Source organism: Anastrepha ludens, chromosome 6 (genome assembly GCF_028408465.1).
Source record: "Anastrepha ludens isolate Willacy chromosome 6, idAnaLude1.1, whole genome shotgun sequence".
Taxonomy (NCBI): domain Eukaryota; kingdom Metazoa; phylum Arthropoda; class Insecta; order Diptera; family Tephritidae; genus Anastrepha; species Anastrepha ludens.
In genome coordinates, this window is record NC_071502.1 from 68,830,512 (window position 1) to 68,857,523 (window position 27,012).

Here is a 27,012-nt window from a genome sequence, read left to right on the forward strand (position 1 = left end):
TTGCATTTTCTATGTAAATCTTTTAATTTCAACTTTTTACTTTACATTTTTTCTCAAGTAAATTAAGTTTGTCCGCCATTAAAGCCATACTTTCTTGCTGCGACTCTCAAATACCTTCACTACTTCACCATCTGTTTCCTTTGTGTATTTATGTTGTTTTCTTTGTATTTTTCTCTATTATTGTTGTTTTATCTACATATTGTGCTTTTCTTTCCGTATTGTTGGTAATTGTGTGAAACTATTGTAAAAAATAAAAAAATTTTTAAAGAAAAAAAAATTGGGAAAAAACTAGAAAAAAAGTATAAAAAAAGTATAAAAAATAAATATAAATATTATATTACAGATATGAAAACAATTTTTAGCGTGTTTCAACTGTCTGAACGTAATGTGAGAAAAATACGAAAGAATGATTGTAATAACAGTAACACTTATTTTTCACATCAAACGCAAATTATTACAAATATAAACCTTACTAATTTCTCTTTCTTTCTTCACAACTTCTCTTTTGAATTGTTTGAAAATGATTTCTACATAAACCTGTTCCCCTGTATTTGATGACACCAACGCGCATTATGATCGACAGCATACACCTCGCAGCTGGATTGAGACCAATTTCCAAAAGAGAGAATGCATCAAATTCATACCATGCCCCAAAGATGAGACCAAGTGAGTATAAAAAAGCGAATAAATATAAAAAATTAAGTGGCGAGAAATCTCAACTTAGTTTAAGGTCATATATTATTGCTAAGCACTAGCGAAGCCGCATCCTGGTGGCATCCGGTTACACGTACAATAATTGATAAGTTGTTGACATGCTTACTTAGAGCTTTGCCATAAAAAAGTTGGAGGTTGAACAGTAGTCGTTGGCTTAGTGCGAAGCAGTGTTGAGCGATGTAGATATGTGCGTATATCCTGCAAGCGATTATTTAGTTGCCACCTGCGGCCGACCTTCCTCTTAATGCATACCATTCCCAGAAACTTGTTTCAAATGCCTCTTACACACTCTCCGAGTCTACCCTCGTCATCTACTTGCATATTTTGATGCCTTTCGCTTCGCACACTTTTACAAACTTCATTTATTTCCTCAAAATCTCCCGTTAGGTGTAGATTAATTGGTTTTACTAAACTTCATGCAATTTAATTAGCCAGCTTTAAAAGTATATGTGTCTGTATTTGTCAGTGTCCTTCACTCTACATACAGCTGCTCACGTATGTATGATAATTCTCTCAAGCAAATTCATTATAACCTCCTCTTAATGAACACAAATTGTGGTAATTTTAAATATTTCAATTTAATTAGTTTACCAAATTTTGGTTAATTTAGTAGTACACTGACTAAGATGGATATTTCACTGAGTGAAGCTTATGTGCTTTAAATGTGTATGTGCGAGTACGATTCATGCATTATATATGTACGTGTTGCTCTAAAACGATTCCTCTCCCACAGGTGGTAATCCATCTTCATTTACTTTCTGGCAAGTGCAGTGCAAAAAACCTTTTAAGTAAATTTAGGTATACCTGCCTTTAATATGATAGCTGCTGCTGGTGAAAGCAGTTCTACACTTATGCTAGAATTAAAGACCCTCTGCTACACATTTTGATATGTTTATCATTTTTGCTGAGGCGTCTAGTGGTTTTGATAAATGTCACCAGGGCACTTTAAGTACACTTACGACCAATCAGAAAAGCCGGCCTAGTACCAGTCTGTTTTGGCGCAGTGCATGAGGTTCTATAGGCCTTGCAAGCTGTTGCGTTCTCTTCTTCATAGTTCTTAGAATTCCTGCAGCTAAAAAAGGTGATAGCGTAAAAGTGGAGTCTGTGGTTCAAGGCAACGATCAAGGCTAACAAAGTAGCGAATTGCGATTATTTAGGACGTCCAATTGAACCAAAGCCAATGTTAGAGGCAATCCTGGTGGGCGCAGTCGAATACATCAAGGTTTTTATTAGCAAAGCTCATAAAAACCGTTGATGCAGTACTGAGAGCTGCAAAACAACGCACTGATTCCTGAAAGCGTGATGCTGATAGCATAGTGTGAGCTATCAGCCCTGATAAGACTGGTTTCGGTCACAGTCAATGGGGACGACATATGACCACCATAGGCAGCATCGACAATCTACTTAGTACATCTTGCTTGGCGAACGAGGATGGTAAGAGCATTTTCTTCCGCGGCTGTCCGGCTTTCGCCTGCCTTAGATGATATATTTAGGGGTCAGATATATTGAAAATGTACGGGCCACAATCTTTTTCTCTTTGCTAACTGCTAAAAGTCTTAGAGAAATTTTGTGGAAAGCTAAGGAATTCCCACTCCACATGCCTCTTCTATCTTTTAAGTCCTGTGTATAGGGCTTAAGTGCGGTGGACAATATTGCCTGAGTGCTTAGAAAATTTCCTACCATTTGAATTCCATTCCGCTCTATTCATACGGTATCTTCGTTAGTAGTATACTAAGAGTAGTGGCTTATTGGAATGTAACTCGAACAGTTATGGGGTCCTATTATGAAATTTGCAAAGATTACTAGGCATAATCTCAACAATAAAAAATTAAAAAAAAATCTGAGGGCGTGTTTCTGAAAAATGACAAAATCTTCTCTAAATTTTTTTTAAGCCTAATATATTTTCATAAACATTTTAAACAAAAATATAATATTTTTTTCTGAAATTATTTTGTTGTTTATAAGTACTTGTATATCTTTCTAAAAAATAAAATAAATGATACAGTTATAAGTTATGTATGTATAAATATTAATTGGCGCTTACTGCCTTTTTGGGTGTTTGGCTGAGCTCCTCCGCCTATTTGTGGGTGCACCTTGGATGTTTTTCCACAAATGGAGTGACCTACAGTTTTAAGGTGTCTCCGAACGGCAGATAGTTTTTGGTAGGTAGACATAACACTGGGAGGTTTGCCATTGCCTATTAGAAAATCTTTCTTTTATCATTTTGGTGGAGATTCGAACCTACGCACTCCCGAATCGTAGTCACGTATCACCCCATTCGTCTATGGGCCGCAAAAAATTTCTGCTTATTATATTTAAGTCTAAAATAAATTAATACATGGACCACGTGACATTGAATCGCTCATAATGCCACGCCAATTGGTGTTGAATGCCTCATACTTTTGCCATCAGAGTGTCAATTCTCGTTCTACGGAAATGTGAAGGGGAAAAAATTCGTTTATGCAGCCACTTTGCCCTCTGTATTTTTGCAAATACATATTTTGTGATCCTCATTTATTTTGCGGTTGCAAAGATATTAGATAGATGCAAAGTTTGTATAAAATTCAATATTTCATGCTCCATGGCAGTTGGCCAAGGAGTTGTAGCTTATAGATTTATTTTGGCTAAAACATTTGCGTTCACAAAGTTGCTGCCAAAAATTAGTTAAGCACATAAGTATATTCCCAAAACTGTCTAAGTCAAGCGTTCCAAGACCGCGCGCAATTAAATTGGCTAGTTTGCAATAATTCGCAACGCTTTACTGCTTCGCATCACCTTGAAATAAATTTTATAGTCCACTCTATAAAGTTATTGAAATATTATACAATTTATCTAATATATTTACTTCATTAAAAACCACATTAATGGGCAATCAGGCAATCATGCGCCAAATATAAAATGTAAATTCATTTACGTAGCACTTAAAGCAGTGCAAAAGGCGCAGAAATAATTACGTATACGCCCCGTGGACGAGTTCGATACAAATTTGTTTAATAGAGAGAAATGAAATTGCATTGTGCATGATTTAATTGAAAATGTGTATGTGTGGCGTTGACAGCCAAAATATGTCAGCAACAACAATGAATAAACTTGCAATTGTTGTTCGTGAACAGCTGTGCGCTACTGTGGTGACATTTAATTGAGTTTAACACATAACACGCAATGCAGCTGTAGTTAATTACATGAACAATACGCACAGGCAATGAATGTTTCGTAATTTTTTCTATATTTTTGTAATATATAATTTTTTTTGTTATTTTTTTTTTTTTGTTATTGTTTTAAATTTTTTTTTTGTTTTTATAGATTTCACACCTGGTTCATCGTGAATGTGTTTAATTTGTATTTAAAATGAGCTGATTGTTTAAAAAAAAGTCTGCACAAAAGCTTCTCACTACTTCGCAATCGTTCTTGTTTAATTATGTAATACCACAACCATACAACTGCCCATATCGCGGCGCCTTTTTCACGACTACCGTGAGCAGTGTTGTTAGCAAGCTCTTAAAACACTTTGTTTTGTTGGCCTTCAAAATAAAAATGTTGTCAATGTCAAATTGCAATCCCATAGGAGCTAGCAGACTTTACTGAAATGGCTGATAACATATTATAACTGCTAAAATTTGTGCCAGAAATAGAGTGGGCAGTATAGAATCGATACCTTTTTCTTCTAATTGTTTTCAAAAGTTCATATTTATAGTTTAAGTCGTAATTTCCCCCTCTCTTTGACGTTTCTTTGACAACCACTCTGAGCCCTTATAACATGCATTTTATTTAGGAGAGCTAATATTATTCCGCACTTCGAATGTCTAATAAATTTTACCAAATAACAAAAGACAACAAAACTGAAAAAAATAAAATGTCGGTTGCCTAATTATATTCGATCAAAATTTTCGCTAATGAATACGAAAAACAAATTCGCTATTTTTGTCAAGGTATTAACACACCAAAAATGGTAAATCTCAGTTTTTGTGATTTCTTGATAATTCATTTATGACTTCGCTTCTCCTGATTGCAAAGCCTCGATGCATTGATAGGTCAGTTGTACCATTGAAGCGATCCGGGAGCCACAAATTTATGAAACAAATATGACTTTTGAATTAAATCAGGCAACTGAGATCATATGAGAGGGCATATCCAGCGAATTTAACTAAAGGGTTTTTCAATTGGCGCGGGTCGATTTTGGCGCCCTGTGGCAGCCATTTTGTTTTGGTGACATCTGTCAAATCTTTTGTTTATTATTCAGTTGTTTATGCCGAATCATCATGCCAAGTTACACGATTGAACAGCACGGTCAAATGATACAACTTTATTATCAAAATGAGTGTTCATTAACGCAAACGTTGCGCGCATTGCGCCCATTTTTCGGTAGACGTGGTGGCCCTTCAAAGTCGACTCTTCAACGTTTGGTGGCCAAATTTGAGACGACCGGGTCAGTAAACAATCAGCCAACACCCGTACGTTCAAGGAACGCAAGATCAGCCGAGAACATTGCCGCAGTCCGTGAAAGTGTACAGCAGAACTCGAGGCAGTCTATTCTTCGCCGTGCACAAGAACTTGGCCTTTCGCAGACTTCAACTTGGCGAATTTTGCGTCGGGACTTGGGCCTACACCCGTACAAGATCCGACTAACCCAGGAGCTCAAAGTTGACGACCATAGACAACGCCGTTTGTTCGCTGACTGGGCTTCGAATCGTTTGGAAGAGAACCCTAGTTTTGGGCGAAAAATCATCTTTAGTGACGAGGCGCATTTTTGAATGAATGGCTGTGTTAACAAACAAAATTGCCGTATATGGAACGACACCAATTCACACGAGGCTCACCAGGTGACAATGCATCCTCAAAAAGTTACCGTTTGGTGTGGATTTTGGGCCGGCGACGTCATTGGTCCGTACTTTTTTGAAAACGACGTTGGTGAGGCGGTCACCGTCAACAGCGAGCGCTACACAACGATGATAACCAATTTCTTATGGCCCATATTGAACCATATGGACCTAAACGACATGTGGTTCCAGCAGGACGGCGCTACGTGCCACACAGCAAACGCCACGATTGACGATTTCAACATCTACCCGCCCTTATTGAAAAACCCTTTATTTGATTGTGTTTCCTTAGAGAGTATTTATCCGTTTCAAATAAAAAAATACTCTCTTTACCTTTCTAACACCTCTAGAGCAGCTTGCAGCTCAATCTCACGTTGGGAAGCTGTCATAGCTGCATAGGTTTGTGCTTGACAATCATCTGGGTTCCGAGTTATATTAAATAGTCATTGTGCATCTGAAATACCGTATTACCATATAATAGAAAAGGATTTTCTTGGCAGGTAATGACAAATCTCTGTAGAGCAGCTTAGTTTCTCATAAAAATCATATACAGCATTTTATAGACTTCATTAGAAGAATTGAAAAATGTTTATGCTTATTTTCATCATACAATTTTTTTTTCATTTTTTGTGTTAACTTCTTTAATTGACTTTCAACATTTTAATTTTTTTTAAACCGTATTTGGTTAACTATAACAGTATTGTGAGATGGCCTTAGGTGCGATCCTTTGAATCATTTTAAAATGTTCTGACGCATTCTTATTTATTATTATTTTATTTTATCTTAAGAATTTTTTTGATAAAATTTTGCGATGATGTGATGAAGTTGTGTCAAGAGAAATCGAGATAAGTATTTTCTAAAGGATTTTTTCTGTACTTTCTGATGAAAACTTAAAAAGAAATTCGACAAAATTTTCTAACAATTTCGATTGGCCCGCGCCGCGGCTTCACGTTACGTTCGTTCGAGATCAAAATTCAAGAAAGCTTTTATTTAAATATTATTACAAAAACCCAAAATCAAATATTTCAATTCGATTAATAATGATTATAATATTTACTAATAAGAATGATCGATGTTTGTATATTTTTATATTTTGTTTACCGGAAAATACGAAAAAAACGTATGGAAAACATAATTAGAAATTACACTGAAAGAAAAATGAATAGTCAGCCACGGGTACTGTAACTTGCTCATACGCCCGGGATGTACCCAAATATGAGAATCACATTGAGAATTCTACTTTCTACTCTCTATCTACTATCGATACTCATATCCCGGTGTAAGATTTACACAACTCAAGTGACTTCATGTCCTCCTGCCGTTAATTTCCTCTATCTAGCCTACCAGCTTTGTTTGTCGTTGTTCACTTTGATTTACCACATTTGTTATTTCCTAGACTAATTGATTTGTTTGATTTGCTGCCACAGAAATGCCAACGTAAATTAAATAGTAGTCGTGTGCCGCAAATAGATGTGAGTACAAAATGATTGAAATCAATTTGCAAATGTTTGACCAGGATCGGTTTGGTATATAATACAATTTGCCATAGAAAGTTTGGAAATTTATTTATTTTGTTATCCACAATAGAGTTGTCAGCTGTCGTGCTTACAAAATTAGTTGCTGAGGCACACACACATATGCATGTGTAGTAAATACTCTTCGGTAAATTGGTATGTTTGTGGACTAGCGCGTATTGAGTACCTTTTGGGGTAAATCGCCGTTAAAAGTTATCAAGTGTCTGTACTTAGGTAGCTGCTACTGATTTTGGCAGTTGGAGATTCCATGTACAGGGTGGCGCACGAATCGTGCTACAAAAACAAAACGTAATAACTTTTTTTCTGTGTGAGTAATCGGCTTTTTATTTTTTTTATTTTGCAGATTAGTATTTAGATTTACAAAAAATGGAGGCTTGGGATACCGAAAAGAGGATTTGGATAGTGCAGCGGTACCATGCTTTGCAGTCCATCATTTCCGTCCAAAGGGAATTTAGGCGGGAGTTTGGCGGCACTCCCCCGAGCAGATGGACCATTATGAGGCTGGTGAACATGTTTGCTGAATCTGGAAGCATCGCACGCAGACCGTACCATCGAGATCCCCATGTTCGGGTCGAAGCCACAATCGCGGCTGTAGCATCGTCAATTCAGGCAAATCCAAGAGTTTCGACTCGTAACTTGTCGGCGCAAATTGGAGTTAGCAGACGGTCATTGCAGCGGATAGTTCATGGTGACTTAAACTTGTTTCCGTATAAAGTTCAAATCACAAGCAAATTAAACCCTCTGGATTTGCCTATTCGCCTGGAATTTTGCCAAAAAATTATTGAAATGGCCGAAGAAGACAACAACTTCATAAATTGCTTGTTTATGTCTGATGAGGCCCATTTTGATCTAAACGGCAATGTAAACAAGCAAAATTGCCGTATATGGAGTCAATCAAATCCGCAAATACTCCATGAGATGGAACTGCATCCAGAACGAGTCACAGTGTGGTGCGCAGTTTCATCAAGGTGCATTGTCGGGCCATACTTCTTCGAAGAAAACGGTGTAACAGCGACTGTAAATGGGAACCGTTATTTAAACATGTTGAAGGAGTTTTTTTATCCAGAACTGCGGCGAAGACGTATCCCTTTTAACAGCATTTGGTTCCAGCAAGATGGAGCAACTGCACATATAGCCAGACCGGATATGGAGGAGCTTCAACGAAAATTTAGAAATAAATTGATATCCAGAAATTCCACTTTCCGCTGGCCCCCAAGGTCACCAGACCTCACTGCACCAGATTTTTTTTTATGGGGTTATCTCAAACAAGAGGTGTATAAAGCAAAACCAAGTAATTTGACTGAATTGAAGCAGTCCATCACAACAATAATTGAGGCGATCCCGACTTCAACCCTTCAGTGCGCAATGAACAATTTTCTCATCAGGTGTCGCATATGCGTGAATGAGCATGGAGGTCATTTACGTTCTATTATTTTCAAAACTAATTAGTTACATAAAATAAAATTGAATTATCTATACAATAAAAAAACAAAAAGTTAAATACATTGATTAGAAAAAAAGTTATTACGTTTTGTTTTTGTAGCACGATTCGTGCGCCACCCTGTACCTGATAGCGTATACTTACTTACTCTTTCTTATAGCTGAAGTTTTTGCAGAAGTACTGGAAAATATTCTTGACTATTATCTCCAAGGAAGTAGTATTGTAGATGAAATTGTTATAAAATTCGCTTTTTTCGCATAGAGGAGTGTTTTTTTAAGCACACAAATACACAAGCAACGCTAACAAAGCGAATCTATTCAAGGTGATAGAAATAGTACAAAAACAAAATTTACACGTATTTTTGTTTTACAAAAACAAAATTCACATGTATTTTGTTTTTGCTTTTGGCTTTCAGATTGTTAAAACAAGGAGATTATTTCTTATGCCGATAAATTCGCTTTGGCAGAAATAGTTTTTATCTTTAAAGAGTTGTTGTTGATTGTATTTTGCAAAGCGGATGAAAATATCTGAACATTTGTCACAGCCAATAGATCATACCGGGGTTGTTCGCAAAATGCCTGAGAAATTCGATGTGGTACAGGAATATATTACCAAATATACGAGTAATTTGTGGGCTGGGTGGAAATCTATCCACAAAACTGCTTTCCAGCGCTTATTCAGTTATAATTTATTCCACCTGGAGCGCATGGGTCAGACGTTTTTGGTTCTCAGCGTCAAAACCATTATTTTGGGTGCCAATCGACTCTAATAAGACCATTACTTCATTGGAATAAAATCGTAATTACCCAATTAACTCAAGAAATGAGTAGCCTAACCCACGGTTTTGATTCCGTCTACGTACTTTTTGTTGTGGCAAATTAACTGACTGATCTATAAGCTTGAGTTCAGATCAGCGTAGTCATCGACTCACCCAATTCATAAAGAGTACACTTGAATGCGAAACAATACCTATGGAGCAGCCACCGTATCCGAATGGGTGGGTTTGTGACTACAATTCGGAAGATGTAGACTTAACAAATTAAAAAAAAAAATACATCAATATTTCCAAATTTTTACTTAGCATTTTTATAGAGTTTCTAAGAATTGTTCAGAGTATTGAGTTTTAAAATTTAATAAGTTTGAAGTCGCTCGAGAATTGAGTTGATATTTGAAATTTTTTTCGCTGAGTTGTTGCGCATTTCCTTCCACATAAATGACTTCCGAATATGTGGTTTATCTTTATTGTACAAACTTAAATTGCACTATAATACATGTAGTTTGAAAACACATCTCTATTTTGGGCAGCGCCCTCAGTCTGGTCCATTCGCGAATAATTCTGAGCTAGGACATCTGCTTCCGTGGTATGCCACGCTTTTCTTCAATTTTTCCTTCGATTATTATTTGGAGTAGCTCATATTTATTACCTCGAATGCTGCGTCCGAAACATGCCGTTTTGCGGCGTTTGATAGTTACAAGCAACTTTCGCCTTTTTGAAATTTTCTTAGAATTTCTTCGTTTGTGATATGAGTCTAGTTTAGGGAGTCTTAAGTAAACGGCGATATCACCACATCTCGAAGTCTTCTATTTTATACATTCGTGCTTCTTTCAGAGATCGTTTTGATGTATTTAAAAAAAGTGACAGTCTCGATTCGTTACCCGAATTCCAATCGCTATTTAACCGGTGTCAGTGCAGATTTTTGATACAGCGAACATATTTTCCATCAATATTTAGTTTTTTCAGTAATCCCATTAATATGTAGTGCGTAAACTACAAAGCACATGAATACCTATCTTGTACGCATGCCGTTTCTAAAGCTGAACTGTGTACGACCCATTGGTGATTCACATTTCGTGTAGATTCTGTCAAGAATAACTTAAAGAAATAGTATGTATAAGAATATGAGTTCTTCAGTAGACTTATATTTTCCACGCCGATTACGTTCAATACTTCCACTCAGATTGTGTGAGCGGACAGCTTTAGTACATAGATGTGAATGATTTTATTGCCTTTACAATTTCAGCTTTTGCTATTGGTGGACCCGTCTCTTATGGACGTATTGAAGTTCGATTCAGACTTGGTCTTATATATATATAATTGGCGCGTACACCCTTTTCGGGTGTTTGGCCGAGCTCCTCCGCCTATTTGTGGCGTGCGTCTTGATGTTGTTCCACAAATCGAGGGACCTACAGTTTCAAGCCGACTCCGAACGGCAGATATTTTTTTATGAGGAGCTTTATCATGACAGAATTACACTCGGAGGTTTGCCATTGCCTGCCGAGGGGCGACCGCTATTTGAAAAATGTTATTTTTTAATTTTGGTGTTTCACTGAGATTCGAACCTACGTTCTCTCTGTGCATTCCGAATGGTAGTAACACACCAACCCATTCGGCTACGGCGGCCGCTTGGTCTTGCTTTGCCAAAAAATAGTTCTTGAATGTAACTTTCCCAAATTTCTTCCTTATCTTCTGGGTTCGTGGCATTTTGGTCAGTGTCACTCGTTAAAACAAACCAACTTTTACACACCGGATGTGACCTTAATTTTCAATTATTTTAATTTTTCTGTCATCATGTAGGCTCTGTAATCTCCCTATTTCAGAACATTGCTAAATTATACTTTAATTTTTGTATGTAGAAGTTTATGCATCTGTACATGCAACAAAAAAAAAATTATCATAAAACATCAATGGTATCAGTTAGAGGACAAGTCACATACGTTCAACCTAAAATAAAAAAAAAATTATAAAAAAACTAAAAAAAATTGCACTAAATTTAAAATAAGTGATCTTAGTGGAATACCCGATATACGAGTACAAATATCCCAAAGTCATTTATTTCGAGCATCCCTTATCTTTTTTTTTATAATATTTCAAGGCTCATAAAGGTCACAACATGGTCAACTTTTACTTTTGCTGGCACTTAGTAAAATGTTAGCATGTGTTGGTATACACACACATATGCACATACTTTTCTTTTATTTGTTTTACTTTTCCTTAAAAGTTTTATTCTGCAACTTTTAATAAATCTATTTATAACTTTTTCTATTTCCTTACAGATGTTGTTGCGGTCAGGCACGTCAAACGCATCAAACTATACCGGGCATCGAAAGTGGTACGTCCGGTGACACTTGGCTGCCACAGAAGCACACACGAGCACAACCCACCGACGCATATGGTACGATCGAGTTTCAAGGAGGTGCACATCCGACCAAAGCGCAGGTAATAGCAACAAACGACATATGTGTTCTGGAAGTATGCATACAGACATACAGGTATATATCTAAATATAATAGGTAAATCAAATACTGCAATACATATATAAGAGCATTTGTACATATATATGCTTGCAATAGTAAACTGACGTCACTTGATGGCGTCTTACCTGATATCAATATAGGAATGCACACATTCACCTCTACAACATGAGAGTGTGTTTGCTTGTGTGACTATACTTCGACAAGTGAAACTTTAGCAACACATTAACCCTCAGGTCGCAAACAGCTGCATGTGTTCAGGAAACTAAACGCTAGCGAATGAGAAAGACCCTGTCGGGAAAGTCGCAGATCCACACGTTCGTAACTGTTGCTTGTGTGGGCAAATTAGACGCAGTCAGCAGTCATTTTTTGGCTTACATTCGTATTTACAAAATGGTTTAAACCACATTGCATTGAAATTTTTATTTCTCGTCGGGGAATTTCCGGTAAAAGAAAATGTTTTTTGATGATCTCACGTTCCGTAGAAAACATATTCGGCTTTCAGTTTTTAGGTGGAAAACACTGCATCTATGCTTGTTTGTAAGCTGATTTGGTACGCAATGTGTCACGTACGTTGTTTGCATTGGTCTTCACTAATTGAAACCCATTTAAATTCCTATAAATGCGCTTGTCACCTGCTTTGCTACTCCGTATAACAGTAAAAATTATCCAGGAACAATTTCATATGCACGTGGAAATATATATTTTATGTCCATGGCAGTGGTGCATGCTCAATTTTTTCTTTTCTCATCAATTTAATTTTTGAAGGAATTCAAAGTTTCAAAGGACTACAGTTTTAAAATATGGTTTTAAATACTCATGCTCACTCTATGACATCGATATACATATCGAATAACATAAAATGGATCCAGGTACGAAACAAAAATGTTTGTTAGTACGAGTATATGTATATATATAATTGCCGCTTACACCCCCTTTGGGTGTTTAGCCGTGCTCCCCCTCCTTTTTGTGGCGTGTGTCTTGTTCTACAGTTTTAAGCCGACTTCGAAGGGCAGATATTTTTTATGTATGGCTTTTTCATGGCAGAAATACACTCGGAGGTTTGCCATTGCCTGCTGGGCAACCGCTATTAGGCGCGTACTCTCGTTTAAGGTATTTGGCCGAGCTCCTCCTCCTAGTTGTGGTGTGCGTCTTGATGTTGTTCCACAAATGGAGGGACCTTTAGTTTTAAGCCGACTCCGAACAGCAGATATTTTCTATGAGGAGCTTTTCATAGGGGCGATCGCTATTAGAAAAAACATGTTTCTATTTTCAAAAGGATGAGCAGAAAGTTGGATATCGACCTCAGTAGAAAATCAGCCACAACAATGATTTGAAATGTATATTATATTGTACAGGAATGTACAACAATTTATGTGTAATATCCTTAAATATTAAAATGTATTTATGTATCTGTAAACTTTAATGTATAGATATGTATGTATCCTAATTGTGTAAAGAAAAACAGGCAAAGCCTATAAAGAAGATAAAGAAGAGTTTCACGGAGATTCGAACCTACGTACTCCGAATTCCGTAGGGTAGTTACGCACCGACCCTTTCGGCCACCGCGACCGCCTAGGACGAATACATGGTAGTATTAAAATGTTCTTGGAAAAATGTGCTCTTTATAATTTACTTGATTGGTATATTCTTATATATTTATTAAACTTAACATTACTCTTAGCGAATGATCTGCAAAACGTGAAGTATATTGTCTAAGGCGACTCTTTTGATTGCCGCCTTTAAAATCAAAACCATTGTAGGTATTAGCACATTCTGCAGTGCAGAAGCCGTTTAAAACAGACAGGTTGCGCTCATGGTCTGATTCCTATTTGGAACAAATGGTTCGTAAATGGCTATAAGTCGTTCGCTAGTTTCAGGAAAAGGAAAAGTAGAGATTGCAGATTGTGATATCAGGTAATATAGTCATAAAATCGTGGTACTGTGCAGGGTACTGCACTTAAATGCTACTATTTCTATCTATCTCACATTGTCACTTCCTGTTCCGTAAAGTACATTGGCGGAAAAGTAGCGGCTGTTGTCCCTTTCCTCAATTCCCTTGTGGTCAGTGTGAGTTTAATTGTAATATCTATAGTTGGCTTAAAAAAAATATAACTGCTTCACGTATTGCAAAAGCTTAAATGAGGGACCCCATAGTGCCTCTAGATCTAATTCTGACTTTTGTTGAAGGTATTGATAATGAGTATCACTGCTTTTATAAGGCGAAATATATCTAACCATTCAACCACACCTCACACATACGCACCTTAACTCACGTCATTTATTTAAAAGATCCTTGATTTCCACTGAATTTCCAACTCATTAAAAATTGTCTATCTAAAATCATAAATCTACATCTGTATAGAGCAGGATAATGACACAGAATGTGCTGGATTGTCTCTTCCTTTTGCCATCTAAACAATGTCTGCAGAAGTCATGTGTTTGCACACCCATCCTCTGGGCGTGCCTGCCGATTTAGTAATGCCCAGCTATACCTGAAATCATTGTGCTAAGACTGTGCCTAGTTTGGCTAGCAGATATTCTGTGCGTAGCATTAAGAGTCGGCCACAATTACCGGGCGATTCTGTATGTGGTTTCACTACACCATTTTTTTTTCGCTGCTCGTACAATTTCCTGCAAGATAGGTAGCTTCATGTACTGTATGTACTTATCGGCCAATTTAGTACCCAGTTTTGCTAGCTCATCGGCCCTACAGTTACCCGCAATGTCGGAATGGCCAAGTACCCTCGTTACCTTTAGGTGAAATGACCTAGCCACCTAGTATGGCTACCTTCGAGACTGTCGAATGCTTTGTGAGGAATTTTATCGCCACCTGGCTATCAGTGAAAATGTATATCTCATCTCCAGGTATCGCATCACACTGTATCAGTGTCACGGCTTTCATTATTGCCATCAGTTCAGTCTGAAAGACATTACAGTAGTCGGGAAGCCGAAAATTGAAGGAGATGAATATACATTGTGTAAAATAAGTACCCGGAATTTATAATTTAAACTCTCCCGGGAATACCTGACACTTCAAATTTGGTTTTTTCATGTTGGTACACATGTCCTTGAATGCACAAGCCTTATTAGAACGGGATTTATTACTTAGTGTGTTTTATTCTGCAGTCAAAGTGAGTTGATCTTTTGTTTACTTGGCGAATTTTACTATGGGTAAACTTGTGGAGCAGAGGGTTTGCATTAAATTTTGCGTTGCGAACAAAATTACGTGTGCCAATACATTAAATATGTTGCGGGAAGCCTATGGTGACTCGTGTTTATCCAAAACACAAACCTACGAGTGGTACAAGACGTTCAAAGAGGGCCGTGAAGTGGTAGAAGATTTGCCTCGCTCCGGACGACCATCGATCGTTACGACCGACGAAAACGTCGAAGAAATTAAGAAAATTATATTTGAAAATCGTCGTTTGAGTACCAGAGAGATCGGTCGTGAGCTTAACATCTCTCACATGACCGCTCAGAACATTTTGACTGGTGTGTTGGGCATGCGCCGCGTCGCCGCTCGGCTTGTTCCGAAAGAGCTCAATTTTTTGCAAAAAGAGCATCGGAAGGAGGTCTCTGAAGACATGGTTTCCCGAGCTAATACGGACCCTACGTTCATGAAACGCATAATAACTGGTGATGAGACATGGGTCTACGAGTACGATATGCAAAAAACTAAAATTGCCACTTCTTCGGGGAAGGCGTTTTGAGTCGATTGAAGACATTAAAAAAAATTCGCTAAAGGAGCTGAAGGCCATCCCGGCGCCGGCCTACCAGCGGGCCATGGATGACTGGGTTGTTCGTTGGAATATTTGTATCGGCTCAAAAGGAGCCTATTTTGAAGGCGATCCAACAAATAATGATGAATAATATGAAAAAATGTGTTTTTTTTTTTAAATTCCGGGTACTTATTTTACACAATGTACACCTCCGCCCACCCTGCCCTGTCTTACCTGGTCTCGTCCATGCATAGTCAACCTGCCCTTCTCTGGTGCTTCGTGGTGGTCTCTCTTCTTAATGATCTGTAGGAAATTGGACACATCCTTTGTGCTTTTCACTAGGAAACGCAATATGGAAGACCTGTTACTACCCACATTGAAAGCGGTAACCCTGCAACTGTCTTCTGAGGTTAAATATCTAGAAGTAATCCTAGATAGTAAACTTACCTGGAAGAAGCACGTCGAGCAGAAAGTCTCTCAAACACTAAAAGCCTTCTGGCATTGTAAGAGAACCTTTGGCAAGACATGGGGTCTAAGACCGGCGATAGTATACAGGCTGTACATCACCCTGATTAGATCCATTATTACATACGCCTCCGTAGTATGATGGAAAGCCACAATGGTTAATTCCAGAGTAAAACCCCTAAACAGGCTACAGAGAAGTGTGTGCTTGGGTATCACATGTGCCATGAGCACAACATCTGGTGATGCCCTTAATGTCATTCTGAACTTGCAACCTCTAGATCTTCAAATTTGAAAAGAAGCAATGAAGGCGGCGTACAGGCTCAAGTTAAACGGAGTCTGGGGAAATGAAGTAAGCACTGGCCACTGTCAGATATACCACCAGTTATCGGAGCGGTGCACACTGTTCTCGATGCCGGTGGACAATCGGGTGCCTGTCGTTAGCTTCGGTAGGAAGTATGACGTTTTGATCCCAGATAGACATCAATGGTTAAGTGCAGAGAACCTAATAATGGGATATCAGCACTCTTTCTACACCGAAGGATCCAAAACCAGTGATGGAAGCGGATCTGGATGGTACTTAGACGAAGACACTAAGTACTCCTATGCCACAGGACAGATGGTCACGGTATTCCTTACGGAAGTCTATGCCATCTTGAATGTGGCGTACTGCCTAATTGAGAAAAAGTGGCGGGGCAACAGTATTGCAATTTATAGTGACAGTCAAGCTGCACTGAAAGCCCTTGCTAACTCACGCTGCTCTTCGAAGTTAGTCGGTGAATGTAAGACAAAACTGAACAGTGTTGCAAAACACAACAAAGTTAGTCTTATTTGGGTGCCTGGACATTGTGGTATTGTAGGGAACGAGTTAGCTGATAAATTGGCAAATGAAGGCTCTTCAAGTATGCCACTAGGCCCTGAACGCTTTCTAGGTGTCAATTCCGCATCGATTCAACTATGGATTGACGACTTCATGAGGTCTACTCACAGAGGTCGTTCGTCTGAGTTGAACTCGTGCAGAGTAGCCAAGTGCTTTGTGAAAGAACCAAACAGAAAAACAGCGACCTTCCTCCTAAAACTCAGCAGGAAGGACCTGAGAGTACTGGTGGGTGTAATCACAGGGCACAACGTCTGTGGTCAGCATATGGCTACCGTAGACAGCCCGATATGCTTATTCTGTCTTGAGAATGACGACACTGCAGGGCATTTTCTCTGTAGCGGTCCTGCATTTGCCAGAATCAGACTTAGGATATTGGGTTGCGATACACTGAGTATGGACAAAGTTCATACTCTTCCTCTTCCGGATCTCTTAAAATTCATCAATGAATCCAAGAGATTTGTGGAAGAGTGACCTCAAACTAATTTATCCGTTTTGACCATCCACCTTCTATCTTTCCTATCTCTATTCTTTCTACTGATTTCTATCCGGGTGTAGTACAATGGTCTACTGACTGAGTGCTTGGACTTGTTCACCCCCCACAAATCTAATCTAATCTAATCAACCTGTCCGGGAAGTTCCAAAGTGCCAGCTAGAATTTCCCGTGGCCGCAGTCGGTGTTTGACTACTTACTTGAAGTGTTCAACCTTATTGTGCTGATTCATATATATTGATGATTTATATATGCACATTGCTGAAAAGGGTTTAAATCGTAAATAGTTTATAAAGAGTAAACCATCGGTTTACAATATTTTTCATTTGTTCTGAATTTTCCTGAAGGGTAGAGGAGAAAAAGTGTAGTTGCTTTGTGGTTGAACAACTAACAGAAAGTTGCAATATCTCAGAAAATCGTTACGAAATCTACTTTACAAATTGTGCATTTTCTGTTAAAGTTTTAGTTTAGTTTAGTTTATATTTGTTCCATGTAACTGTAACGTGGACAACGTACAGTTTTTAGTTTTACTTTCTTTAAAACACCCTTACTTAACACACGCACACGCGCAGAAATTATCAAAAAACTTAAGTTCCTTTAATAGTAGTTAAGTGCCAAAGTTTTCTACATGATTTTGGGTTTATTCACTTCTGTTTGGATGTCGAAGATTAGAAGCTAGGAAGTGGTTGACGTTGTAAAACTTTTGCTAAATGTAAACTTCGTTTTTTATTTTAATTGCTCTTTGATCTAGTTGTCAATATTAATTTTATACCCAAATATTTAGTATACACAATTTTGGCTGCAGTCGAATTAAGAACTATTTTGCTCCGACCTTTTTTTTATGATTTCAAAAGGAATTTCGAAAAAAAGTTTTTTAAAATAAAATAAACAAACTTCTGTTAAGTGCCAGTCCTGCGTTATTTCCTTTACTCCCTCACTTTATTGCAAAGTTTGTTTTCCACTTTTCTTAATAATGTTTTTCTCCTTTTGCCACTTTCTTTTTTTATTTTGACAGTATGTTCGTTTGTCCTTTGATACCCGACCGGAATTGCTGGTGCAATTGTTTACAAAAGAGTGGAATTTGGAATTACCAAAACTTTTGATTACAGTACAAGGTGGCAAAGCGAATTTTGAGCTGCAGCCGAAGTTGAAGAAGGTAAGTTGGCACACCCTTACTATACGAGTATATGTAAAAATTTATAAAAGTGTTTACGAGTTCATAGGAATACAATACATACACATGTTGTGTTTTTGATGATTGTATTGACAATAAAAAAAAAATGGTTTGATATGGTGAGTAGGTGACAAATCAGTAGTACTTAAGTTTAGCAGAAAAAGCTGCAATCTACAATAGTTTCGAGAATGAGCGCCTAAAAGCTCACTACACACGAGCGCATATATAACTGACGGGATGAGTGGCGCGTTTTTTCATTTAAAGTTGCCTAGATTGGAGGATACTTTTAAGAGGTTACTTTTTTTTAAATTAATTAAATTGTACCTGTTGTAAGAATTGAAAGAAAATTATTCAATAGCCTGAAAAGGGGGTTATAATTCTTATTTATAAATTTATCAAATTAAATGTAATTATAAATAATTGTATAGCTGAAGGCCATAGTAGCCAGTGTTTTAGCTCTTTAAGTGAATAATTATTTATAATTGTTACTCTTTTAATAAATAAATAAATAAATATAAATAATTTTTAACAGAAATGACAACAGCGGCGAAAACTATCGGCCCCTAAAGGAAGATTGTGAAAAGCGAGGACACAAAATTATTGAATTAGATTAATTTTCAGTCTGGTTAAATGGTTTCTTTTTATTTATGTTTGCTTCTTTTTTTAGGAAATCCGCAAAGGTCTTTTGAAAGCAGCGAAAACGACAGGGGCATGGATTTTCACAGGCGGCACAAATACAGGTAAAGTGGTTAAATAATCTTTCACATATCCTTTCAGCCAAAAGTGGTAAAAAACTTGATAAAGAGTGGGTTTCGTTAACTTGAAAGTGGATGCAAAAGTGGTTATATTTCTGATGGTTCTGTACAGAATATACGTAGTTATCGCTTATTCGTAGCTCAGCATTGTATTCTAAGGACCTAGAGATGTGGTAGGATATGGCACGCATAAAAGAGGAAACATCTAAAATATTTGCTGGTTTTTTAATAACGCTCCAAAATTTGCGTTTGTGTTGGTATTTAGTGTGGTATGGGTAGTGAATAGTGGGAATAACGGGCATTGCATATACCTACTTAGGCGCAAACATTTTTTCTTCTTCCAAGTCATTTAGATGGCTTTGCGCAAATAAATATATATTATATAGGGTCCGCCATATAACTTTACGGAATTAAAAATGCTATAAAAAAGAAACTACTCAATATTTTTCCAAACTGTTTTTTTTATTTTGAAGTACAATCCTTCCGGCTAATGATGGAACACAACTTCATTCATATGGCTGCCTCGGCTAGCCATGCACCATCCCATACGATCGGTCCAATTTTTCAACACATTTTCGATTGTATGCGGCTGTATTTCAGCTATGACATCGCGTATGTTGGTCTTCAGTGCATCAATTGTTGCTGGTTTGTTGGCATAACACTGGTCTTTGACGGCACCCCAAAGATAATAATCCAACGGCTTCAAATCGCAGCTCCGAGGCGGTCAAACGATATCAGAATTTCGGCTGATAATGCGATCTTCGAAGACAGTGCGAAAAAGATTGGTCGTAGCATTCGCTGTGTGGCAAGTAGCGCCATCTTTTCAAAGTAATGTCGCAATATTTCCCAGCGTTCTTTGAGCGTATGCACAACAATTTTCGTTCAGCGGAAGAATAAAACTAATTTTCTGTCAAATCAGATGACAGCTAAGTGTTACCATTCTTCAAATAATACCTAGTTCAAATCCGTAACGATAGTATGCATTGAGAATTGCTCAAATAGAAGATTACATTTTTATTGGAATTTTGTCGTGAAGTGAAATTTAAATTAGCATACAAAATATCGAAATATCTACACAAATTTTTAAAATGGATTCAACCAATTTTGAAATAAAAAAATACTAATTCAAATCATTTTCGCGTATCGCATTATCGAATGAATTTAGTTTTCTTTAGTTTGTTATTAAAATATTAACATTTCTTATCATTCCTTCATTTCTCATACGTGCGCCTTTGCATATTCAATGCATTTTATATTTATTACCGGCAATGCATTCGCTATCGGACCCCGTACTGGCCACTCTTACTTAATGATATGACACTTTAAAATATCAACATCGGAACTTAAAAAAAATTAGGTACGCAGTTGTATAGCCCTTTAAATTTTAGTATACTAAAGTGCAGGTTTTGAGTGGCTCAAAACTCTCATTGTTTTTTAAATAAAAAATGGAAAACATAGCCAAAACGTATCAATATGTCATAGGTTGTCAAAAAAGTCTTGCGGTATTTCCGCAAGCTTGTCTTTGCAAGCGCGTAGGTCTAGTTGTATTCGTCGCATCGGTTCACGCTAGAGCTTTTTGGAAAGCTCTTTTCGCGTGCTAACACGTGTTTGATTAATTGTTGTTTGCTTTTAGTCCTTCGTGAGTTATAGCGTCGCAAACATGGAGCAAAATAAAGAGAAAATACGGCATATTTTACCGCATCCTGCCAATAAAATTTGTGCAGTTTATGGACCCGATACAGTTTCCATTTCCGCCGCACAACGATGGTTTCAACGTTTTCGTTCTGGTGCAGAGGTGATCGAAGATGCGCCACGGCCCAGAAGGCCTGTCGTCGAAAATTGCGATAAAATCGCTGAATTGCTCGAAAGAGACCGGCATAGTAGCAGCCGTAGCATCGGCCAAGAGCTGGGCATGAGTCATCAAACCGTTATAAACCATTTGAAGAAGCTTGGATTCAAAAAGAAGCTCGATGTATGGGTGCCACACGACTTGACGCAAAGAAACATTTTTGCCCGTATGGATGCATGCGAATCGCTTCTGAATCGCAACAAAATCGACCTGTTTTTGAAGCGGATGGTGACTGGCGATGAAAAGTCGGTCACTTACGACAACGTGAAGCGCAAACGGTCGTGGTCGAAAAGCGGTGAAGCTGCCCAGACGGTGGCCAAGCCTGGATTGACGGCCAGGAAAGTTCTTCTGTGTGTTTGGTGGGATTGGCAGGGAATCATCCACTATGAGCTGCTCCCCTATGGCCAAACGCTCAATTCGGACCTGTACTGCCAACAACTGGACCGCTTGAATGCAGCACTCATACAGAAGAGGCCATCTTTGATCAACAGAGGCCGAATTGTCTTCCATCAGGACAACGCCAGGCCACACACATCTTTGGTGACGCGCCAGAAGCTCTGGGAGCTCGGATGGGAGGTTCTTTTGCATCCACCGTATAGTCCGGATCTCGCACCAAGTGATTACCACCTATTTCTGTCCATGGCGAACGAGCTTGGTAGTCGGAAGTTGTCAACAAGAGAGTCCTGTGAAAATTGGCTCTCCGAGTTTTTTGACAATAGGGAAGCGAGCTTCTGTAAGAGGGGCATTATGAAGTTGCCATCTCGTTGGGAACTCGTCATCGAACAAAACGGCGCATATTTGACTTAAATCGCATTATTAAAACAAATTTTATGAGCAATTGAAAATTCAATAAAAATACCGCAAGACTTTTTTATATATACTCACTCGGTTTTTGTATTGGCAAGGTTTGGTTAGATTAACTTGATTGATCAACAATGAACACACATAGGCCAGAATTCGCCTTAATTTTGTCAACAGAGGGTTTATGAAAGTTTCCCTTCTTACTCATCACGAGCACTGAAGCGGAATACACAACTAAGACAGCTTACTCACGATCTCCACAATACGGGAGGTATTCCAGCGTAGCTTAACATTGCCTCCCTTACATGTTAGTCAGGCGCGTCCTTCTATGCCATACGTACTCGTATTTCTGGCTACTAAGAAATCAAATGGAGTTATGGGTCTTACAAGAGCCGTGTATGTATATGCAATGTGGTTATCGGGTGAATTATTCTCACAACTTACCTAGCGTTTTTCTGAGGGTGTGTAATAAATTGGTTGCTTTCCATATTATTTCTCTACATCCGATAGATTCGAGCTGTCATAAAGGTCGCGTCTTGTCTAAATTCGCCTCCCTTTCCTCTTGTTTTGTTTATTCGTAAATCGTAAATCGCATTTAATGTCTTATCAATTGAATAGGTTGATTCAAGTCCTCTCGACAAAGCCTCAAAGATAGCCATGGCATATTTCCCGTAATGTCTATGTATATGAAGCAGCACACTGTGAATACTCTCTATGGAATTGCCTCTTCCTATAGGCATACTGATTGGTTTATATTAAGTTAGGTGTAATCATCTCCTTAATATATGTATGAGTCTAGTAGCTTTTTAAGCTTATTGTGGTGTTATTGTATGAATAAAAACAATATTAAATTGATTTCATTTATTATTCTATTTTCGTTAATTTCAGGCCTTTGTCATTTATTGCGCGAAATACGTCAGTCTTGTCGACCTCGTAAGAATTGTGGCTGTTTTTTTTTCTTTGCCCGAGCACATCCCTTCGCCTTGCGGATTAAGATTAAGCAATGCCTGTCTGTAAGGCATTATTTTGTCTGCTTTTGCATTTACGTATGTACATTCATATATACACATACGTAAGCCTGTTTACTTTCTGCCTTCAACTGTTGATTTGTTGTCTACTTGTCTGTTTGCCTTAGCGGATATCAACGGCACTAATGCTAGGCGCCTAGCCTTTGTGGCATTAAGTGTCTTATTATCGTTTCATTCTATCTCCCAATTGACTGACGTTTAATATCTGACTCCACTATTCACACAAACACAGATTTACATACGCAAATAGTATATCGGATGTATAGTATATCGGACGTAGTGTTGGTTAGCAATTTATTTACTTAACCGTCCATTCAACTTTCATTCACTTAATCATTTCTGACATTGGCAGTTATAGTGGCCTTAAATTGTTTGTGCAACGTATCGTTCACGTTCTATCTGCAAATAGTGCTTACAATCACAGTTTACCCTGACGGAGTACTCACCGTTCCATTATTTTGATTTAAATCTGCATACATATCTCTCTTACCTTGTGTACCTAAATCGTTTTCAAACAATTTAATGTGATATCTTATTATTCTTTTTTCTTCTTTTATCTCCCGCTTTGCAGGTGTTACGAAGCAGGTTGGTGATGCGTTGCTGCTCGAGGGTCAACAACGGAGTGGGCGTGTTGTCAGCATTGGTATTGCACCCTGGGGTATAGTGGAGCGTAATCATGAACTTTTAGGGCATAATCGTGAGGTGCCCTGCCATAGCATAAGTTCGCCGAGGTGAGTGAGTGTTGCGTGAAGTTCATTAGGGTGGCAAGGGGTCACATGAATACTTAGCTACGTTAAATTATATGTATTGGCGGCAGAGTCCACTTGGCTTGACTGAATATGCATGCGCTTGGCGACAGCCACCTACGTGCAACCCTAATTGGGTTGACAGAGCTGTGTGTGGTCTGTAGCTTGATTTGAATTTTGAACAGATATTAAGTGTTGCGTATACGCCATGGTGCTCACCATGTGGTGTCTCTAAATTGACATTTCACGTGCTAACTTGGATAATGAGCTACTTTGAAGAAAGCTTAAATATTTAAATGCTTGTGATAAAGCGGATATGAAATGGTTTGCTTATCTTCATTTATATTTTTTTTTGTACTTTTCATTCTTTAAGGTCTAAATTGGCTGTGCTCAATAATCGGCATGCTTACTTCCTGCTGGTCGATAATGGTACCCAAGCGAAATATGGCGCTGAGTTGATTTTGCGACGAAAATTGGAAAAATTCATATCGAACTTGAAGCTGCATCCATGTAAGTACAAAATTTAAGACTAAATTTAACTGAGAAATTTAAACAAAAACGTAGTTTTGGTTGAACTGCTAATTTTCTTTTACTGAACTTAATGATTGGAGGGAAGAATGAAAATAACCGCTGCTTCTGATATTGTTGTGTACGAAGAAATCACTCTGAGAGCGCATGTGCGTTGCACAGATTGCAAAGTTTTTCACCGGCATTTCACCCTTAGTGAATCCATGCCCATATTTCGCATTCGTGTATAAGAATCGAATTCGTAGATTTCGCTTGCTCTGAGCTTGACCTCCAATGTTTGCCATGAGCTTACTTAACATGCCGCTTACTTTGACAGCTCTTGAGGTTGCATCTTTATTCGAACATTTTCATCGTAGCTTATATACCAAAGTTCAGGTCCGAATATTGACTCTTGGGCCTGCTGTTTTGTTTTGTCTTGCATCCTTTGCAGGTTTCGTATAAGAGCGCACGATAGCTTAGACAGCGGTAAATAATTTTCAATTAATTATTCATGATCTTTAATTTTGTATTCAAGGCTTCAATTATGTCGCCCAATCTTAAACTGTTGAAAGTATTTCTAGTGTCCAGTGTGGATAGTAATATTAAACATTTGGAGGAACGATTACCTGCCTGAGCCTGTTCTACACTAGCTAATACGTCCTGGATGGCTCCTAAGGAAGATCTGCCAATTCTAAACCCGTGCTGCCTGTCAGACAGACCACCGTTGCGCTCTACTACTTCGCCACATCTACGCTTTTTGAGTTTTTCAAAGAGTTTTCCTGAGCTATCCAGCAAATGTAGCGGTCTATAAGCGGACGCTAATGTTGAGTCTGCCTTTCCCTTACTAATTAGTACTAATTTATGTTTTTTCCATATTTCTGGAAAAATTAATTCTTTTGTACATGTTGAGCAGCAAAAGGAGGCATTCGATTACCAACATTCTCAGTATTTCCTCAGCTATGCCATCAGGTCCTGGCGCCTTATTACATTTCATTGGTTTTGCAGCATCTATTATTTTATCTTTTGTGGTTGGGACAGGTTCCGTTGCTTCATACTCGAGTTCGTTTCTCTCAACGCAGTGTGTTGGGAAGAGTGTGTCGACAATTTTGCTTACCACTTCGGTTTCCATGTCAGCAGCAGGGGATTTGGTTACTAGCTTTTTCATAACGATTTTGTAACCCAACCCCCATGGGTTACTGTTTAGATCATTTATTAGCTCTTCCCATTTGTCTTTTTTGCTTTAGCTTATAGCTTTCCTCAATTCTTTCTGCTCTTTGTGTATTCTTTGGATTCCGTTATTGCTGGACCCAAACTTCTGGCTCTAGTATGCTTTCTACGCTTGTGGGTGCACATCTCTCTAAGTTCTGCAATCTCGTGTGCCCACCAGTATCAGGATTTCTTTTCTTGTTCTTAGGTTTTAGGCATAGATGTGTTGCACCGTATCGAAATGCATCGCATTGTTGTCTTGACTAGTATTTTTGCTGTACTATTCGTACCGATAATCGTTTTATTTTCGTGAATAGTTGCAAGGAGCGTCGCTGGGTTTAGCTTGTTAATGTTCCACATGCGTACACGTGCCCATACGTGCTCGTTGGTTTTCCATTTCATTGCAAGTTGTGATGTATTGACGGTCACTCCCATTGTAATCTTCCAGGACTCTCCAGTCTTTCGTAAAGGTGACTATGTTTTCCGATGTTAGGGTTATGACGGGTGTGGTGTCTTCGCAACCTGGCTTGAGCACCACTAAACCTAGTCCAGCACTCGTCTACCTCTTGAATTTGTTGTCGCCGAGCCCTATTCGGTTGCTTTAAAGTTGAAGTCTACTCGCTATGATTAATCATCTCTCTGAACTAAGGGCCTTATCTTCTATGCTTTGCAGTTTCCGGATGAATTCATCTATATTGTCGTTCGGTGCAGGGTAACGCCGATAATGTTACTGTGACTACTGTACTAACTTACATTTGATTAGGGTAAATCTGTTAAAGATACACCGAAAAGTTAGTGAGAGGAAAATGTACATTAAGCATAGATAAAGAAACTGTAAGGCCAAAGAAATACATGAGTCTATGGCGGGGAGAGACAACATATTTATCAGAACTTCATTATGATATACATACATATGGTCCATGCCATTATGAAAATATCAACAAATAAATTTCATTAACCTAAGTAAGAATTTAAATTTCCTAAAATAATTTAAGAACATAAAAAAGTCGAAATTTGAAACATGTCTCTTCATGAGTTGTGTAAGAAATGTATTGATAAACTTAAAACGAATGAAAATTTATAACACAAGCACAAAAGTTTTTGTTTACGCAGGCCTTGCTGCAAAAAGCAAAATAATTGACAAAAATTAGAATCCCAAATCGACAACAGATTTCCGTATTAAATGTTATGTGAAAAAAAATCGAAAAAAATATATGCAAGCATGTACTTATAGAATAATATACATCGATTTATATGCTTGCATATGTTTTTTTCCATTTTTTCCACTTTCAACATTTCATTAATGTATACAAATATATTTTACTTTCCAAACTTCACTTTGCTATAAAAAAGTTTTCCCCATAAGTGGCCGTGGAACCTACCAAAGTGTGGTATGTATCCACATGAGTAGATGCTAGCAATGTACATAAAAGGAATTATGTATTTAAATAATTTCTTCTTATTAATCGGTCGCTGAATAGCCATCTGTACATAACTGCAAATACGACATCTGTTAAAAAACCTGAACTGCTGTTACTTGCTCTTTCTACTTTGCAGTTCCGTTCTTTAACTTTTTCAACTCGAGGGGCAACAAATTGATTTGCCATTATCATACGTTCTGCGTCGTTACATT

At 38.0% G+C, this 27,012-nt stretch overlaps 1 protein-coding gene across 17 annotated transcripts in view; it reads left to right on the top strand.

Moving 5' to 3' along the window:
- The window catches only part of LOC128867812 (transient receptor potential cation channel trpm), a 319,297-nt gene that overhangs the window by 175,000 nt on the left and 117,285 nt on the right, over positions 1–27,012 (top strand). For all 17 annotated transcript variants that reach the window (XM_054109329.1, XM_054109326.1, XM_054109325.1 and 14 more), the window contains 6 exons: positions 584–666; positions 11,562–11,724; positions 18,329–18,469; positions 19,155–19,227; positions 23,492–23,651; positions 24,040–24,176. In XM_054109329.1, coding sequence (XP_053965304.1) covers positions 584–666; positions 11,562–11,724; positions 18,329–18,469; positions 19,155–19,227; positions 23,492–23,651; positions 24,040–24,176 — 757 coding nt within the window. The remainder of the gene's footprint in view (positions 1–583; positions 667–11,561; positions 11,725–18,328; positions 18,470–19,154; positions 19,228–23,491; positions 23,652–24,039; positions 24,177–27,012) is intronic.